At 37.4% G+C, this 19575-nt stretch overlaps 2 protein-coding genes across 8 annotated transcripts; one reads left to right on the forward strand and one right to left on the reverse strand.

Moving 5' to 3' along the window:
* Window positions 1–1012: 1012 nt before the first annotated feature.
* LOC122065813 (ganglioside-induced differentiation-associated protein 2-like) lies at window positions 1013–3659 on the reverse strand. Of its 2 annotated transcripts, none has more exons than XM_042629664.1 (3): window positions 3173–3659; window positions 1580–1844; window positions 1013–1446 (listed from the first exon to the last, which is right to left on the reverse strand). In XM_042629664.1, the coding sequence occupies exons 1-3, from the start codon at window positions 3387–3389 to the stop codon at window positions 1212–1214; spliced, it is 717 nt and encodes a 238-aa protein (XP_042485598.1). In that variant the 5' UTR covers window positions 3390–3659; the 3' UTR covers window positions 1013–1211. The 2 variants fall into 2 exon arrangements, with proteins under 2 accessions (XP_042485598.1, XP_042485597.1); XM_042629663.1 differs by having other exon boundaries at window positions 3158–3649.
* A 4352-nt stretch (window positions 3660–8011) lies between these two features.
* LOC122065816 (probable magnesium transporter NIPA3) lies at window positions 8012–18136 on the forward strand. Of its 6 annotated transcripts, none has more exons than XM_042629671.1 (10): window positions 8012–8132; window positions 8433–8608; window positions 8708–8764; window positions 9148–9238; window positions 9360–9520; window positions 9605–9732; window positions 10370–10507; window positions 16794–16886; window positions 17154–17274; window positions 17408–18136. In XM_042629671.1, exons 2-10 carry the CDS (start codon window positions 8479–8481, stop codon window positions 17533–17535), a joined length of 1047 nt encoding a protein of 348 aa, XP_042485605.1. In that variant the 5' UTR covers window positions 8012–8132; window positions 8433–8478; the 3' UTR covers window positions 17536–18136. The 6 variants fall into 6 exon arrangements, 5 of the variants coding, with proteins under 5 accessions (XP_042485605.1, XP_042485607.1, XP_042485606.1 ...); XR_006136110.1 differs by lacking the exons at window positions 8012–8132; window positions 17408–18136 and adding exons at window positions 8159–8316; window positions 13142–13232 and having other exon boundaries at window positions 17154–17172; XM_042629668.1 differs by lacking the exon at window positions 8012–8132 and adding an exon at window positions 8161–8316.
* Window positions 18137–19575: the final 1439 nt, after the last annotated feature.

Genomic DNA, 19575 nt, shown 5'->3' on the forward strand with positions numbered 1-19575 from the left:
AAGAATTCTATTCAAAAAAGGGTCAATTAGACAATACAAAGTTCAAAATCTCACCCGGAACATGGGAGCCAAAACCCTCAAAGGGAAGGAAAGAACCCATTTAGACAGAGAGTGGGTTATTCCATTACAATTTCTACTAGAAATAAAGGAAAAATGTTCCTTGAGAGACATAATATCCTGCACTATGCTCACAATAGAAGAGAGAGGAGATTAAGAAGAAATTGATAGGCTATTTGTGAGTTATTTAGCTAAGATTCCCCAGCCTTGTTGGGGTTTGTCTTCTTTTCTCTCACTTTGCTACTTTTTGTTGGATACGTATGTCCATCAAACCCGGTTTATTAATCCAGCCAACACTTTCATCTTTCACCTCTCATTTTTCATCTTTCCTTTGTCATGTTTCATTATTAATATGTTTGGATTCATGTAGTCGACCTTATTAAGTTGGGATAGGACTTAGTTTGTTGTTTATTGTTGTTGTTGTTGTATCAGGCTCAAATAGAGAGGATGTTTATTTTATGAAAATACATATGGTTACACAATGAGAAAGACCAACAAGTTCCGCTGAGAGACTCAAGACAAACATATTGCCTTCAAAAGAATGAGATTCAAGATTTTAATCAATAACCATATTCCATAAAACATGACAATAAGGATATTAAAATCATGATGAATAATAGTGGGAAAAGGACTCTTAGCAAATTTTACAAGATAAACCACATAACAAAGCCAAGATTGAAGGGGAAAATTCTGCTATTTCACAAATAGTTCATATTTTTCAGCAAATTATTAGTTACTAAAGAATTAGAGTAGACCATGACACTGCAAAAAAAAAAAAAAAAAAAAAAGGTTTATATTTCTGTCGAACATCATTAGAACCACCCACGATTCAAATTTAAAAAAGAGTCAGGAAAGGAAAAAAGAAAAAGGGTGGGAGTTAGGGGAGGTTTTAGTCACAAGAAGCCCAAGCAACCTGTAAAGCAAGGCAAGACAAGAAGGATAATTGAATTGAATATTTACCAGATAAAGGAGTAAAGAATTATATAACCCTCCATTTCTGCAAATATTACACTTCATTGGAAGAACCTGAAAAAGGTTGCCACATCTTTACATATTACAAGAGGATTTTTTTTCTTACTTAAAGGACTCCCTCAACTATAACATTCAGAATTTAGGACTTATGTACAATTTTTAGCCTCTAAAAAATAACGGCTCTAGGACAAATACTCCCGAGATTGCCATCTCCCTTCATACCTTCCGAACGAGTAACCCATTGGTCGAACCTCAGTTAGATGGAGAAGAGCCGGCTCTATCCCATAATCTGTAAGTGGTCTATGCTCAAGAATATCATCATGACCTCTCACGAAATCAGGAATCTCAATCTCTCCTTTCTTTATATCCTCCCAAAGATATTGGAGGCGGCTAACGTACTTGATCTTCCAGTATAAGCTACAAGTAAACAACAGAGAATGTGTTTCAGCCAAAATGTAATTGAATACCCCAAAAGAGTAATACCCCAACAGTAATCATCAAATTAGATTTTGTGAATATTAACTGCTACTTATATCAAGCCAACACTCACCCTTTACTTAAAAAGAATCTGCCAAGAGTTGCTAAAATGAACCTTGACCGAAGACCAGGGTGCAAGAAGTACACAACACGGAGCCTTTCCTTGTAGCTGGAAGGAAGATCTTCATATATCCACCTCAAGACAGCCATTCCAGGAGAGTTATCTTCCTTCTGTACGGTGCTGTGCATGTAAACAATACAAAATGGCCCTTCTGGCAACTCTATGGATAGCTTATGGAAGATATACTTCTTGACCCGCTCCCCACTAACTACTGGAGCTGGAGATCATGAAATAAGCAAGTAACATCATCTAGGTGTTCCATTTATTACAATTTTTTTTTTTTAAATCCAAGTGAAGAGTTCGATCCACATGAAAACTTTCCATCTGTGTGTTTCATTAAACCCCAAATTTCTGCTAAAGCAATCATTTTCTTACAAATTTAGCTGTGACAAAATTCAACGCGTAGAAAATTAATTTCATCAACATTGGTAGAAAATCTGTTATTATCTCACAAAAAGCAATCATTGTTCCCCAGAAATTAATTTCATCAGAGTGTTGCATTTATACACAAATTTTCTTCTAAAGCACACCCCCCACCCCCCAAAAAAAAAAAAAAATTTTAGCTGACAAGTTCCAATAAAAATGAAATTAGCAGAAAAACAAACAAGTCTGGCATCCATCTTCTCTTCCATCTACAATCGATAAGGTAAACAAAGTAGGAGTTTTACTTGAAGCATGAGGACTCACAACAACAGAAAAATTACCCAAGTAAGCACACACAGAATATCTCCTAAATCTATTGAACACTAATTAGGTTATGGTATGCATTCTGGGTCAAGAACGCATTCTAAAATGAAAAAAGTGTTGTTTGGTTTACATTCTTGTTGTCAAATCCAGGGATGCATACAAGAATGAAGCCCATTCTGGAATGGGATTTCAACCCATTCCATGTTCTTACTCTGTAGCCTGACCTTCAGTTGCGTGAGCACCTCTCTCTCTCTCTCTCTCCTATTGGAGATGGCAGCAAGTGCACCTTCTGGACTTCAAATGGTAGCTGCAACGTCCTGTATTTCTCCTTCTCCTAGAATTTTCAAGGCTACCACTATATTTTTTTTCTACCTCATGGTCTATGCTTACAAAACAAAAATTCCAGCGCAACATTTCTTCTGGAACTTCACATCCAGTCCTGTAAGATTGGACCGGCTTGTTATGAATTCAGTGTCTGACAGAAGAGAGAATAAGCCTCTTCCAGGTTCAGGTGCAGGGGATTCAAGGCGGTGGAAGTGGGTTTGAAAAGGATGGGTGTGGGCGCATTGCTGAATTCGATGGGTGCTGTGAGCGATTGCAATGGCTGGGATGATGCACAGGGTTTTCGCCCATGAGTTGTTTGATGAAATGCATGAGCATTCTAAAACCAAGAATGCATTTTTAACTAAGCGTGTATTCAAACAATATCCTTATTTTCCACTAAGAACACATTCTTCGTTGTGAGAATAGCAATGCATAACAAACACAGCCTAAATGTAAATTAGAAGGAACAAGAGAGATGAAATACGAAGAATAAATACAGGCACAGAGAGAAATAGGGACCTGGGAAGTACTTGCCGATGATGCGGAAGATACGATTGCCATTGTTATCAGTACCTTCGACACGGAAGATCTGCAAAGCGTCGAGGTCGGAGAAGTCTTCGTCGGAAAGGTAAGCAGAGAAGTCATTCCAGTTCTCTTTTCCCTCTGAAGATGCTAATAAGAACGGTCGAGTGTCGACACCAAGATCTGAAGCTAGCACCACCACAGAGAAATCCTCCGATGAGCTCCTCATACTCCCTCCCTCCCTCAAAACTCTCTGTAATGTTCAAGGATTCAAGCGATCAGGCATTAGCCCTGAATCTTCAGGGCACCTGAAACGCCACACTGTTTCACAGACTACACCATTTGTTGACAGGTTTTGCTGGCAAACAACGAAACCTTTAGTGAAGAAAAATCTACATTTATACTTGTTCTTACCTTTATCTCAAATAAGTCTATTTTTTGCTGGCAAATAGGAATAGGAAATAGCTAAAACTATAACAAACCCTCTAACCGTTCAACAGAATAATTTGTTTGGGTTATTACCAAAAAAAAAATTGTTTTGGTTCGATCAGGTGGGGGTGTCAAATCTGCACAAGCGGGGGAGACAATGAGCGACAGTGAAGATCTACGGCGAGCTATGAAGGACGGTGATGGTCCCAACCATTGGATTGACTCTCGACACACACCTCTACATATGCATTGAGTTTAAGCTTTGTCCAATTATCATTGCTCTTAATCGAAACCAACCGATTACACGGCTGCCAAAGCTCAACCACTTTTAACTCAATTATTTGATATACCTATATTACCCACGAAGTCCCAAACCATAAAAACTAGCTTAATATAACATTTTTAAATATCCAATTTTTAATAGAGAGTGGTAATTCGATGTCCCCAAAATAAAAAATAAGATCCATTTTATTTTATTGGTATTTCCTTATGGCCCTATTTTAGGGAGCAAATTTTGGCACGGCCTATTCAGAGTTAAATGATCGAGTAAACCGTATAGACTCTATTTAGTCCAATTGAAGCTCAAAGCCGACCGAACAACAATAAACAATACCATGTTTGCCCAATGTAAGCCCAATTAGTTAAGTAGTCAGTCAAATGCAAGGAGAGAAATTGGTCAAGCCCAATAGGCCGGAGCGAGCCCGACCAAAAAAGAATCAAATCCGTAAACTAAAATAAAGCAATGGAAAATAATAGATTCCCGGCTCGATGACATCGTTGGCCAATGTCACACACATCAACTAAATTTGAGAAAATTAACCTTAGAGAAACACAGTTGATGTTGGTTTTAAAACAAGGTTTTTAGAACAAATTAAAATTCAAAATATTTGCCTTACCTCTCCCTTAATTGTTTCTTAAGTGGCTAGTTTATTTATTGTGGCCCATTTTTGAAGCTAGAAGCATTACGTACGTTATTCAGTTTTGAAGATTCTTTAAGTTACTCCATATAGTGGTTATAAATCTCTACAGTTGCTAGTACACATTTTCTTTTTAAAAGCTCCTTATAATAATTTTTTTCTTCAATTCTTGAAACACTTTATATGTCTCCACATAGAAGCTTTTTGAGGTAGCATTCTTCATTTTTGGGAGATCTTTAATGTCTCCTCTTTAAGGCTCATTTCTTCCTTTTGGTTTTAAAGCTCTTTATTTCCTTTCTTTTACTCTTCATCTCAACTGTCTTATAAATAGATATGAGACTAAAATTTGCAAGATACGAAACAAATCACTTGAGACATCCAAGTGTGTTGTCAAGTTTTTCTTTTCTTGAGTTTTGTTGGATTTCATATGTCCTTGTAGCATTCGAAGGGGTTTAATAGTCGAGTGCACAGTTACTGGGGGAGCCATTGGGTTGTATCTTGGAGGCCAATTTGCAATATTCTCGATTGCACCAAAGGGGATATCTATGGACTTAAGGACAGTGTCAAGTGATACAACTCAACCGGTCAATTTTTCTAACAATCTTTGTTACACGTATCGGGAAAATTTTATGCAAGTGATTGACTGAAAATTCTCCTACCAAGAAGGCAACACTGAAGTTTACTCTCTCAATATTCTGATACATAATTTTCTACGGTTGACAATGGAGTCATGGACCATTACTAAGGAAATAGATTGCCTTGAGTTCAACTCTTTTCCATCACACTATCTATCCAAAGGGGAGATGTTCTGATGTGTTGATTGACATAGATGGGTTAAGAGACGATCAAGAGTACATGATAAGGCAACTGCAAAACACTCAAATATCTCAAAATAAGAATACAACATTTCCTTCTTGAGCTCTATGAACTAGTGTCTTATCCGTATGGCAACTAGCTTCCTAGAAAAATCAGACTTTGATGTTAGATTTTTATTTCTCTAAGATATGCTTTTGCTTAATTGTTTTCAGGTGTTTCTGTATTTGTTTTCTACACTTTATGTTCAGTGGTTTGAAAGAGATCCGGCTCCTCTCTAATTCTTAATCGCCCAATTCTCTTTGTGCGCGTGACACCTGTACATTTTAAAATCCAACGGTTGTCGGGGTAGAGAGGTATTTGAGGGGTTAACATGGGACCCAGATCCTCTCCAATGCATTAGCCCCTCTAGTGTACATCGGACAGCTGGCAGCAACAGGGCACGCATTTCAAGTGGCTCCCAACCATTCGATATGCATTGGATGGGCTGGTGCACCTGAGAGAATCTCGTTCAATTAAAATGGGTTTGAATTCTACAAACTTCCACAAACTGCTGGATTTTTGAAATATGCATGCGTCGCGCTTATAGAGGGCGTTGGACAATAATTGGGTGGTTAAGAATTGGAGAGAAGCCAAATCCAAAATTTGTGGATGAGAGATATTCATTAAAGCTCCACTTTGTAACATTACAAGGCATGTTGACTTCTGAGAACAAACACTGCACAAGTCAGCAAGAAGAGGGGAACAAATTTTAAGACTAAAATTACTTAATTGTAAATTTAATAAATTTGCAATTAAATATAAGGGACATGTTTTCTACTGGGGAGTGCACCCCTGCACCTAGATATAGGGGGTGCAAAATGTTCACAATACTTCTCCTAATCGATGCCCAAACGTGCACTTTCATTGGCCAAGGCATTAGCGTAGGGGTGCCCGAACAGAACATTTCCCCTTAAATATATTTTTGTTACAAAGCAGTAGGACATACAATTATATCAGAATTAGCTTGTAGAATTTCTTATTCTAGAATATAACCCTTGTTTGCTGGTGAAATTATTTGTGGAATGCTAAAGTGATTGATGTCCTCTCTATCTTCATTTAATAGACTTTGGGAGGTGAAGGCAACTTAATAGTAAATAGGGAAGAACTTAGTGCAAGGAAACATTGATCAGGCAGATAGAGGCTAACCCTTTATATGGCAATCCCTTAAAAGGAAGGATAGTTCACATATGATATTGCAATGTAGTCCCTCATTTCTCAAATAGTAACATAAGGTGTTAGGTTTCCCCTATTTTTCTTTTCATGAATTACTGGCCTGACCTAGTATAGATTTGCGTTTCAGGGCATTCATATATCTATTTTTCTGGTGAGGGAATTGGTATGTCGGCAAGTAGGTAAAGCTTCCTTCGGAATCAATTTGGCTCATGGGGTTAACGTTCTAGTGGCGTGTGAAAATTATCTGTAGCCACTGCATCGATGCAGTGAGCCGTGGTTGGCTAGAAGCTCCTCGGGCCGTGTAACCGGATGCTCTCAGTTGTTGGATGCTCACTGTACTTCACTGCTCACTACAGACAATTTGAACCCAATCCTTTCTACATAAATAATATATGGGAGACTGTGTTGTATAGAATAATATCTTTCTTGTGTCTGTCTCTCTTCTCCTTTTTATGAATAATATATCTACTATTTATTATGAGAGAATAGAGATAAACACATGGAGATGCTAGCATGCATTGAGTAATGAGACAAGTAACTCAATCTTCAATACATATTGGATAAACGGGGACATGTTAAGTGCTCAAATTACATAAGTATAGTATATATGTCTATGTCAGAATCTAGTCATAGGCTAATTTGCAATCCACTATGACTTTCTTGTAGGTCAAATGTTTTAAAAGAAGTCTGGAAATTTAATTCTATTTAAAAGACATCTATAAAAACAATTCTCCATGCAAACTTGAGATAAAACACTAAATTTGATTAGATTAAATTACAATTTATTAAAGAGCAAACAATCACTTTGTATGATACAAATATGTCTAGTATTAATGAACAACTAAGCACTTCACATGATAGAAAATATTAGTTTGTATTAGAAACTTTCAACAGTATTGTTGTTGGAAATTAACATTTTTGCTATAAAATATGGGTAAGATCAAGAGAACATTTGTTGATTTACTGTAAGGGACACTAAATTAACGGGCCAATGGAAAGGCACAAGAGAAAATATTTAGCACACGTCAAGGGGGATAACACAGTCTTTCCATACCTTGCACAACCTAAGTGTTTTTTGCACCAGGCTGACAATTTGGTAGGAGACGCATGGGAGAGAGGGCAACAAAGGATGATAGGAATTTTTTTCACTAAGAAGGGGAAGAAAGACAAACACATGCTGAACACACTGCTAACGTGCCAACTTTTTTCCAAAATAGATAATTGTAATAATTATTTAAAAGAAAAAAGTTAGGTATATGCCACCGATATACCATATATTAGCACCATTGTGTCTATTTTTCTCTTCCTCTGTCTAAAATGACTCTTATATCTTTCCTCAATAATACGCCATCAAATGCGTCCATTAGAATTATCCACTATTTTAGCTGACACAAGCGGTATACTTAACTCTCTCTCTCTCTCTCTCTCTCTCTCTCTCTCTCTCGATCTCTCGAAATGGTGTAAGAACATTCCTTCCCTTGCCCCACAAAACAAGGGTCTCCGGCGCAAGACAGCAGAAGCCTATGGTCGTTGGGCCATTCCCCTTTTTCCTATTGGCCCTTGGGCATCCTTTTTATTTATTACTTTTAATTATTTAGGTAAAGCATCGGATTCTTCCCTCAGCTATCTGCCTCTCACCCTCTTTACAATAAAAACAAGAAATCAAAATTAATAAAGAGGAAAAGGAAGAAAAAACAAATCTAACCTGCAAAACTTCACTTGTTTTTGTGATCCAATTCTCATGTTGTTTGTTGTCGAATGGTGGGCCATAGTATTTTTAAAGTAAGGAAATTTAATATGAAATTTATTATATGATTTACATTTTATTGTTATTGATCTTTTGTAATGATTAATGCGACTATGATAGGAAGACACCAATAATCTGAAGCTTTTCACAGGAATTTCGATGAAGAGAAAAAGGCGAAGAATGAAAGAAAATTAGAGATGGGTTTCTCTAAAGACAATATGGTTGGATTTCTTTTGGCTCTTAGTTCTAGTGCGTTTATAGGGGCAAGCTTTATAATTAAGAAGAAAGGTCTGAGACGAGCAGCTGCTGCTTCTGGTGTCCGAGCTGGTGAGATTTGGTTCTATTTTGGATTAAATTTTAGAATTTATTCTCTGGATTTTTCTGATTTTCCCTTGGTGGGTTTCTTTGGTTGTGTTGTTTTCGTAGGAGTTGGTGGGTTTTCTTATCTGTTGGAACCTCTGTGGTGGGCAGGGATGATCACAAGTAAGTTTATGGGATAACAGTTCTCTGATGCTTATTATCAGATTTGGATTCCTTTTTTGGTTAACGATGCCGTCTTTGTATCGGTTTTAATTTGTTCAAACTTTGAGTTTGAAAATTTAGTTTCTCTTAGTCTAGCTAGATTCAGAATCAGGATAATTTAATTTAGAGATGAAAAACCCCCAAATTTATATCTGGGTCTTCTTTCAGTCGCTTAAAGAATTTTCTCTTTGAGTCCAATTTGTGGGTCTCATTTGTATTCTTCATTGACTGGAGTATTCAATACTCAAGAGAACAAATTGTCGTTCAACATGGGCTTTGGTCTCACTGACTGTCTATAACATCATCCTGGTCTCTCACTTGTTGTATGGTATTATCTGCTTTAGTGATCGTGGGAGAGGTCGCAAATTTTGTGGCATATGCATTTGCCCCAGCAGTTCTTGTTACCCCTCTTGGTGCCTTAAGTATTATTGTCAGGTAAATTACTCTTCTTCTTGTGTTGAAATTCTTACAGGGTTTACTTAATATTTTCATTGTACAATTTTAGAGCATATTATTGATAGTAATATTCTGTGATTTACTGGATGGGATGGTGTAGTGCTGTGTTGGCTCACTTTTTATTGAAGGAAAAGTTACACAAATTGGGGATCTTGGGCTGTGTAATGTGCATTTCTGGTTCAGTCATAATTGTCATCCATGCACCCCAGGAGCGTGCAATCACTTCTGTTCAGGAAATATGGAATTTGGCAACACAAACATGTGAGAGATGATCACTTTCTTGTCAATTTCTTCATTCTTCTTTGATATATTGTTGAAAAAATAACATTTGTTTTCATGTTTCAGCTTTTCTACTTTATGTGGCATCAGTCATTGTGTTGGTTTTCATTCTAGTCTTCCATTTCGTGCCACTATATGGGCATACAAATGTGCTAGTTTTTACAGGCATTTGTTCTTTGATGGGCTCCCTTTCGGTAAATTATTTCACTTACTCCTATTTTTCTAGTTTCTCCTAACTAAGATTAGACAACTTTGTCCTCCCTCCTCCCTCCCAACCCCCAAGAAAAAGAAAAAAAGAAGAAGAAGATAAAGAAGGAGCTGCCTCCAAATTTTCTTAGAAACATAGTTTTGATGAAATTGCTGTTGTTAAATCACACCTTCAAAGACAATGAATCCTCTATTCAAATTGCCATCGGTTTTAGAAGAATCCTTGTGACTCATCAATCTATGATTTGGTTGATTCTTGCTATTTTTAAAGATCACAACCGAGTCCCTGATTAATTTTCTCCAGTTGAAATGTGTCATACTCTCATGAAAAAAGACTTCTTTTGGGTTTTTTTTTTTGGCTCTTTTTTCTCTTTGTTCTTTTCCCTTCTTGAACTTCACTTCTCAAAGGGTTGTAGAAACCCTTTTTGTTTCCTTTTCCCTACAAGCAATATTTAATTTTTCTAAGGGTTGTAGCTATCTTATAAATTGGAGTTTAAAGTACTAGAATGTACACAGTGCTTGTATTATTTATTCTTAGAGCATTGTTTACTAGCTTTAAACAGAACTGAATGAAAAAACAGGCTTAGTTGAGTTGAGTTGAATTCTGCGTTGTTTACCGTGCAGGTGATGAGTGTTAAAGCCCTTGGGACTTCCCTGAAATTAACGTTTGAGGGTGTGAATCAATTAATCTACCCAGAGACGTGGTTTTTTATGTTGGTGGTGCTTACATGTGTCATCACTCAAATGAATTATCTTAACAAGGTTAGTGGTGGGTTACTGTTGTTATTTTCTGGTCCTTATGCTTAGAAATGGTGCAGCCTGTTATTCTGCAAATTTAAGAATCAACTGGTTAATTCCATCTAGGGGCTATAATTAAAGTGTACCATGTTTTGAGAGAGGAGTAAATAGTGTGGGTTTCAGTCGTAGGCCTAGTCCACGACATGCACCTTCAGTGGTATGAGTACTTAACATGAGAAATTGCATAAATGAATCTGTTGCATGAGCCGACCCCATTAAGTTGGGATAAGGATGAGTTTGTTGTTGTTGTTGTTGTTGTTTTGATTCTGTTTCGTCGTTTGTAGCCTTATCATGCATAATTTTATGATGAAGTAAGATAGGTGCCTGTTCTGTAATCTAGCTGAATAATTCCTTCAAAATTCTTTTTTTTTTTCCCCCTCTAATTATCATAAGAAAATATATTAGGTCTGACGCAGCCGAACTATACTGGTTTGGGCTCCAAAGTTCTAGAACATTTGTCTTTTGCTGAGGACTAGCACCCACTACAAAGTGAATGGGTCCCATATAGGTGATAGCCCAGTGTGACTGCCATATAGGTGATGGAAATCATGCACCCTCCATCTGGGATGTAACAGTGATATCATGATCCATCATTAGAAAGTATCTTCTCATGTTCTATCTCTGGACTTGGAAAATATGTCAAATATTTTAGTTCCGTCTCCAAGAAATGTTCTGTAAGCGGAAGAAAAATGGTAACACAATTTGTCCTTTTGCCTATTGAATGCATTTTCAATTTAATCGACAAATTGTAGATACAGGGTGTTCATTTTTGTGGTAGCTACTTTCTAGCAACGCTACACTTCTTGTCAATTTCTTTTCTCCCCTCACAAAATCCTCCATTAGAGGTGTTGATAGCTGAGTGGCTGGTAAACTATATGCTCACTGAACACTGGCCATGGGTCCTATCCTTGACATGAGGTCCTTGGCCAAATGGACTTGTAGTTGCATGAATGATTGATCTATGTAAGTATTACAACCTCTATTTAAAGGTCCCCTTTACCAATAGTGCAGATGAAATGGATCAGTAGTGGACATTAGAATTAGGTTGAAGAGACACTTGATGTCAAATTCTCTTTCACATCAACCTCTGAGGATTCTTAATGCATCAAGATCCTATACTGTTTCTAGATTAAGAGTTCACAGTGCATGCGTGAAGAAGGAAACAGCCTCTCTACAAAAAGTGGGGGTATGGCTGCGTACATATGCCCCTCCCCAGAACCTGCAGTAGCGGGAGCCTCATGCACTTGGTACACCCTTTTTAGTGAATGCATGGGCAAAACATGCTAACAAATTGAAGGATTATACCAAGTCTTACTTGATTCGGGCAAATTCAATTAGTTTGCTAACTATCATTTCCACTTGAAATTAGTAAAGAAACTGTCTCTGATGGATGTTAAAACTATGGACAATGTTCATTAGGTTTGTCCATTTTTGTTGTTTGACATCTTTTTAACAGTAAATCCTGGACTTAATGCATCCTTTCTGTCCAGATGAGCAACCATTTCCTGGAAATTGCCTTTAGCATAGCAAGATTTTTTACTTTAAGCGTTCCCAAACAATTCTTACTCTTTCTGGCATTTGATATCCGAGGACCTTGCATCTCCTCCATTGTTAAATATTCTCCACCTTTTACAGAAACTTATGATGAGTAATACTGTGAAAATACATACTTTGTCTCTGTCCTGGTCTGTCAAACCTGAAGTGCAATGCTTTCCATGGTAAAGGGTAAGAACTAGGTACTGGGTACTTATTTCCCTAGTCTCATTGACATTTCTTTCACAATATATTTTAGTTACTGATTAAAATGTGAGAAGAATAGGAGAAAGATAGATCTGAATCATGTCTTTGATTTTATGAAGTTTCCATCACAAAAATTTGAACTGGTAGGTGGAGGGACTCCAAGGTGTATAAGGGGGGGCTGTAGGCTAATTAATAGTCGATGTGGGAATAAACTCCCAACAGATTTCAAGCAATACATAGCCTTCTTGATCCTGTAAAAGTTTTTCCTTTCGCTGTTTAATTTAAATTTCCAGGGCCCTGAAATGCATAGCCTTCTTGATCCTGTAAAATTTTCCCTTTTTTCTGTTTAATTTAAATTTCAAGGACCATTACTTGGAGCAATGATAAAAGCTGTGGGCTGCCTGGACAAATGCCCAGGTTCTAATCTTGAGAGCGGGCACTTTGCATAAAAGTAAAAATGCCAAAGGTTAGGATTCTCTCCAAACTCACCCATCCCAGGTCCCTGTATTTGCAAGACCGGCACTGGGTTAAGGCCCTTTTTTGTTTAATTTAAATTTCAGATATACCATTTTCTGAAAACTGTACGAAGAGATAGGTTTTCACATAGTGGTGTTGGTAGTTTTATCATCCATAGAAAATTAACATTTTCTATAACAGGTGTCTCTCCTGATAGGGTATCAATACTTGTTGACCTTTATTCATCCAAAAAAAAAAAATACTTGTTGACCTCTTTTTGACAGCGTAGCTTGGGATCCAAGTTTTGAAGCTTTTTCCCTTGTGGGTGACCATGGATTTTACATTAGTTAATAAGCTGTAAGCGACAGTTTTTACTGATAACAATTGTGCAAATATGCTCAGTGTGTCAGCTACATCTTAAGGTGTTATTCTCCGCCACAATTTTTTCCTACAGTGAGCTGGGGCTTCTTTCTTGCATCCCATAGACTGCCAGGTAATTTTCATTTTCTACCTTCTTCCGCTGCCTCGTAGTGTTCCATTATTCCCTTCATTGACATTGCTCACATTGGATTTTACCAGGAAGCTCAAATGCTCATGATTTGAAGTTGTGTATTATAAAAGACTAGTGTTGAGGACCTATAACCTCCATTTGGAACGGTCTAGGTAAAAGTTAAAACACAAGTAGAATGCAGGGGACGTTTTTTATTTCTGGGAGTGGGCCTCTGCGCCCAGACACAGGGGTGACCACTGTGCCCTCCTGGTTGATGCCTAAGCATAGTTTTTAAGGCATTGATGCGGTCTAGAGATGGTAAGGCAGTGCTCCACCTTATGTGAAGTGGCGCGTTATGGTTTTTTTTTTTTTTAACACAATTTAAAATTACTTGATGAAGATTCCAAATATAGATTTTTTTGTTGGTAGGTGTATGATTTTGTTAACACTTGAGATGTATGGGATTAGCTTTACTCCACCAAAAATAACCAAAACAAACAAAACAAAAACACGATTCACAAACAAGGTTTGGATTTTGTCAAGGGTTTTAAGAAAGGGCTTTGAGAAGGAATCAAGGAACAAGGAAGAACCATTGATCCAGGCGACCATTTTGCTCCGGTAGCTGTGAGTTTGCTCCAGCAGCGGTGAGCTTCATTCTTCTTTGACAGGAGTAGAAATATAGTGGATGACCTTAGGGCTTAGGCACTCATTTTGGCATCATAGAGATAAGTATAATGAATACTTGTATTTTTTATGTCTTCTTTTCTTTATATTTATAATTTTGTTTCATAATTATGTATTTATATTATATGTTAATATTTTATGATGATTGATGATTGATGATTGATGATTGATGATTGATGAAGATGAACTTAGTTTGTTCACTTTATTGATTTGTTTTCTTAATGAATATCTTACATTGGTATGAATATGAACCTTTAATATTTATTTAACATATTAGTAATAGGATTTAACTAGGATTTGAGCCAAATAGATTGGTTTTATAAAAAAATTATACAGGAACGTTTTAGTCGATAAGGTGACGTCTTATGCCCGCCTTATCGCTAAGGCGCTCTGAAAGACCCTCAAACGCCTCCGTCGCCTTACCGCCTTAAAAACTATGTGCCTAAGTGTGCACTCTCATTGGCGAGGGTGCTAGTGCAGGTGCCACACTTCCTAATAGAAAACTTTCTTCCTAGAAAGCAATAGGTTAGATAGAACTATGTTTTCCAATCACATTGAGAATTCAAGTATCTGATTAAGATTTAAGATTTAATTACAGACACAGAAGCATGCCTTTTACATGTATTTACAATTATATTCTTCCTATTAACTCCAACATTTGTTGAAGGGGCATTTCATAGACTTAATGGCAGGTTTCTTTCAGTTTGTTGAGATCATAGACAACTTGAAATTCTGGGATGGATTAGTTAAGATTCAATGCTCATGTGGTAATTCTATCATCAAGGACTTGCAAAGACATTTAATTTAATGCCAGGAAATGCTGGAAGTTAAGGCATACTCAGTTCAGTAGGAATTGGAAAGCTTTGTTGCAGTGGCAGAACAATAATGAAGTGACGAAAGTCCTTGCTCTTTTACCCACCATTTTCTGTGCAGAGTAATGGACCGTAGTTTATGATCGAATAATCTTATCCTGCAAGTATCATTAGTGTTTTTCATTTTGAATAACTTGACTCTCAGAGTTTTCTGCAAATTTGAGTTTAGATATCTGAAAAAACTTATGTAAGATATGGGTTTCTTCATCTTTAAACTTTATATTTGATTCATAGTCCAAGAGAAATAATTATGAGAGTGCCAGAATAACAATTACTGAAGGTTGAAACTTGGTGATGGGCCTGATGGCTTTCACAAATCAATGGCGGATCACTAGAAGTTTTATATGGAATGCTTTTGTTTCCCATATCATTGTTCTTCATCTGGAAAACTTTAGGAAGTAACTACATGAAAAGGAGTTGGCGCTTTGTATCACATTCTGTTTATTATTCATTTTTTCTTGCATGATGTATGAACAATGGACTCATGAATTACAGGCCCCTGGTCAGTGGAGACCTATCTGCATCTTAGCTTCTTCAAGTTCTTTCTATAACTCTGCCCATTAACTTGGTAATATCATAGGCATGCCCTGCTGACTCCTCTCTAGCTCAGCCTGCTTATTAATCATTTCTATAACTCGTTATATATCTCTAGTGATCCACCTTGTGCCACCTTGTGGTTTCCAAATCAAGTGCTATAGCTTGAGTGGCATTCATTTGACTCATAAGGAAGATCCATCAGCCTCTAATCTCAATGAAGCATCCATTTAGCTGGCCAAGGGGGATTTTCTGTTTGAAATGATATGTTGCACTTTTATTATTGCAACCTCTATCAAACTTGTCTTAGACATTTCTTGGATGTCTCCTGCAACATGACAACTGGCTCACAATTTTACAGGCAAGCGTTGAGGAGTTAATGGTGTTGAAGGTTCTGGTTTTGGTAATGGATGATAGAAATTCCATGATGCTTTTAAGCAGATGGAAGGCCATATTACTGCACCTTCCCTATTTTCATTTGGCTTATTTATTATGATGAATTCCTTTCTAGAACTTGAGAATTCCTCAAGATGCTGCACTCTTGTATCAGGTTGAAATAAGAGAATTCTAATAAAACAGGCTGAGCCTCCTCCAGTTGAATTGTAGTCTTCTCTTAAAACATCACTGCAACTTCATAGCAGGGCCCTGGGAATGTTCTGTTTTCCTTGCTCCTTTCCTGATCTTCCTTTTTTGGGGGACGGGGGTTGGGCGGGTTACAGGCACCAACAGTGCTTGGGTGCATTCCAGGAATGGCAGTATTTTCTGTCCTGTGGCAATTTGTTTTCTCTCCAAGTAACTTGACATGCAATCCTCATTCTCTTCCACTGATGGATTAATTTTCGGTTCATTCTTATTTTGCAATTTGTCAGTCAAATGTTTTGGACACTATTTGAAAAAAATCAATTCTGTTTCAGATACTTGGACCATGATCAGATCATCCCCCTATGTCACAGAAATAGTGCCATTGGGGCTGGAACCAACTCCCCCCCCCCCCCCCCCCAATACTATACTAGGATGATCCTGCTGTTATATTTCACAAAGACTACTGTTGATGAGATGCATGCCTTTCACATAACAGAACATGTGTGAAATTTTATGTTCTTGTCTGAAGAATTGTGGTGTGTAGTCTGCATAGTTTCATTTTGTCATGTCAAGATTATTTTGATTCAACTTTTACATGGAATCTCCATAAATTCTTAAAGCTGCCATAGGCTTCTTTGATACTAACGTCTAGGATTTATGAATACCCATCAATTTTCTCCCATTAACAGCTTTTATTTTTAATTTGCCAAAAAAAGAGCAGTTATATTAGAGGACATCTTGTAGCCTTATGAGTTCTCTCTTGTATCTATTCAGTATTTGCCAATGAAAGAATGCTTTAATTTCTCAATTCAGGACCAAAGGTAACTGAATATTGATATTATTTTATGAAATGGTTACCTAAAATGCTCTCATTGAACTCCCATTGTTTCAGGCTCTTGACACCTTTAACACTGCAGTTGTGTCCCCTATATATTATGTGATGTTCACATCACTTACCATTCTTGCAAGTGTCATAATGTTCAAGGTATTATTGAATCACTGATTGTATATCATTTTGGAGATGCCATTTCTTCTAGTCATAAATCAAAATAACTTCTTCCCAGCTAGCTTTGTTGGGTTAGTCCCTCGACCAATCCAGAGCATAAACTGGCTCAGTCGGGTCAGTACACTGCTTTTAAATCTGGCATGGCTTAACATAGGTAGAAAACTGAAAATGATCTAACTGAAACATAAAAGAAAATATCCATGTTCTTTTGTGGGTTCTCATTATTGATTTGGTAACTTATCTCAGGATTGGGATGGCCAAAGTGGGGAGAACATTTTGTCTGAAATATGCGGCTTTATCGTAGTGCTCTCAGGCACCATCTTGTTGCATGTGACAAAAGACTATGAGAGGAGTCCCTCCTTTAGAGGTGTGTGGCAGATTTATTTTTTTATTTTATTAAAGCATGTTCAAGTCTCACTATCATGTTGCAAGTTGCAACGGGTTTGCTGAATTTTCAACTTTCTAGGATTCCTCTACTTAAATGCTTCACTTTCATGTAGGTAACTGTACGCCTTTGTCCCCATCATTATCAACCCGGCTTTGCAGTGGGAATGGGGAACTACTGAAGCATGATGAGGAATATGTACCTCCTGAGGAGGTATGCTTGAGAAGACAGGACCTGTACTAGTTGCTGTGTGCTTTCCAAAACTGATACCACCTTAACAGATTGCCTGATGACTTGAAAACAGAGTGTGAATTCTGTGAACTCTGAAAAAATAGGCAATGATCAGATGAGTCCTTGCGTTTATTGGATTCCAGAAGGAAATGTTGAGGCTCATGTTAGTTGTGTGGTATCAGAATTTCTCAGGGTATGCATTTCAATATTTGTTTTGATGAGAGAGGTCATGGCTGTAGTGATCGATGTTTTGCATGCCATGATATATGCTGCTGCTTACATGTAAAAAATTCTCGGAATTGCTGTGCTGGAGGGCAGTTTGCTTCTTGTGGTGAGTTCGCACAAATATAACGGATGCATTGGTGAGATGGAAACCTTGATTTCGTGATGGTATAGATTTCCTTCTGCAGGAATTATCTCTTCACAGCGAATGTCTCTGTGCATGAGTTACATGGGGGAAATCTGTCGACACTCCCTGCAAGTTTTGGTTTTTTTCTGGCTTATGGAACATTACTGACTGCCTGCTTGTAGAGTAATTCTATCTGATTTATTTTGCTGTTCACTTGTAATGCTGAAATTTAGTAATAAAAGAGAAGGGATAAGCTTGAACTCATTTACCTTTGACATTTCTTTAGTATTTGTTAGGGCTGTCAAGCGGTCGGTTTGGTCCGATTTTGGTTAGGCTGAACTGGTTTAGGCTGGTAATGGGCTATACCGAACCGGCGAAACCAAACCATTAAGCTGAAATTTGTTTCAGGCCAGGATCGGTTCATTCATTTTTTGGGTTGGTTTAATGGGCTCTTATAGGGCTTTCCTTGGGCTGCTATTTGTTCAATCTCGGTTTTTCATACATATATATGGGCAAGAGAAGCCTTTTCACTTGTGCTACCATTGCACTAGCATGGAGATCAATGGGAGGTTGCGTGGATGCATCTGAAGGGGAGCAACGTCATTTTTGAGCACCTGCTTTGTCTAGGCATGGTTCTTTTCTCCTATATATATATATATATATATAGGGGCAACGGAATCCTGCCAGTCTAGCATTCTCATGCTCAAGACACAACTGAGCGTGAAAAATACTCAGTGCGCATAGGGGCATTTAGGTCTTTTCAAACCCAGCTGTGTGAATGTGGGGAATGCTAGACTGGTAGAGAAAAATATATAACAAGTTATTGGGGAATAAAAGCGCTCCCTGATTGTGTAGCCCTTACCACTAAGGCGGGGCCAATGAGGGGGTTTATATGGGTATAAACAACGGTGGGGTGTCATTTTGCAGCCCTTTCTGTTTGGGCACAGTGGCTACACAATCAAAGAGCGTTCATTTCTCCTAATTTCTTATTTATTTTTTCTAATGATCTTTTTCGGTCAATTTACTATTGGTTTCTATTGATTTCCTTTTCTATCAGTTCCATAGAATCCCCGATCAAAGCCGGTCTAATAAGGCTCCAATTTGGTTCGATCCGGGCTTGTTCATATTGTAGCCCATATTTCTCATCATTGTGATAGGCTCCTTCCCATCCCATTCCTTTTCGGTAAATTGCCTACATCTATTAGATAAGCAAATAAGTTACAAAACAAGTAATTTATCCAAAAAGTTACAAAACAAGTAAGGTTGAAAAAAAAAAAAAAAAAGTGGGATTGATTTTGTTTTACAATTTCTATCTTGTAAATTACTTATATTATAATTATTGTTTTAATCTAGCAGATTAGGAGATTGACCCTTTTTTAACTCTCTTTCATTAGGATAAGTTTGTTATTTTCGGTGATCCAACAAGTGTCCTTTATTTATATTCCAAGGTTTGTCAATGGCATTGTTGACACCCTTGCCCGGCGAGGATTATCTAACTTGTATAAGACAGTTTAATTTCACTTCTTGGCTTTCCAAGGTCTACGTAGTGAAAACCTTGGCTTGTAAATGGTCTCTATCTCAATTAATTTCTTGTTTACAAAAAGGGAAAAAAAAGCCTTTTATCAGATATCATATCAGTGCTGTTGCTTCTTGGAGAATATTGCATGTTGGTAGTACCTCCCCTTCCCCCACCCCCCACCCAA

The sequence above is a fragment of the Macadamia integrifolia genome, unplaced genomic scaffold (assembly GCF_013358625.1).
Source record: "Macadamia integrifolia cultivar HAES 741 unplaced genomic scaffold, SCU_Mint_v3 scaffold2125, whole genome shotgun sequence".
Taxonomy (NCBI): domain Eukaryota; kingdom Viridiplantae; phylum Streptophyta; class Magnoliopsida; order Proteales; family Proteaceae; genus Macadamia; species Macadamia integrifolia.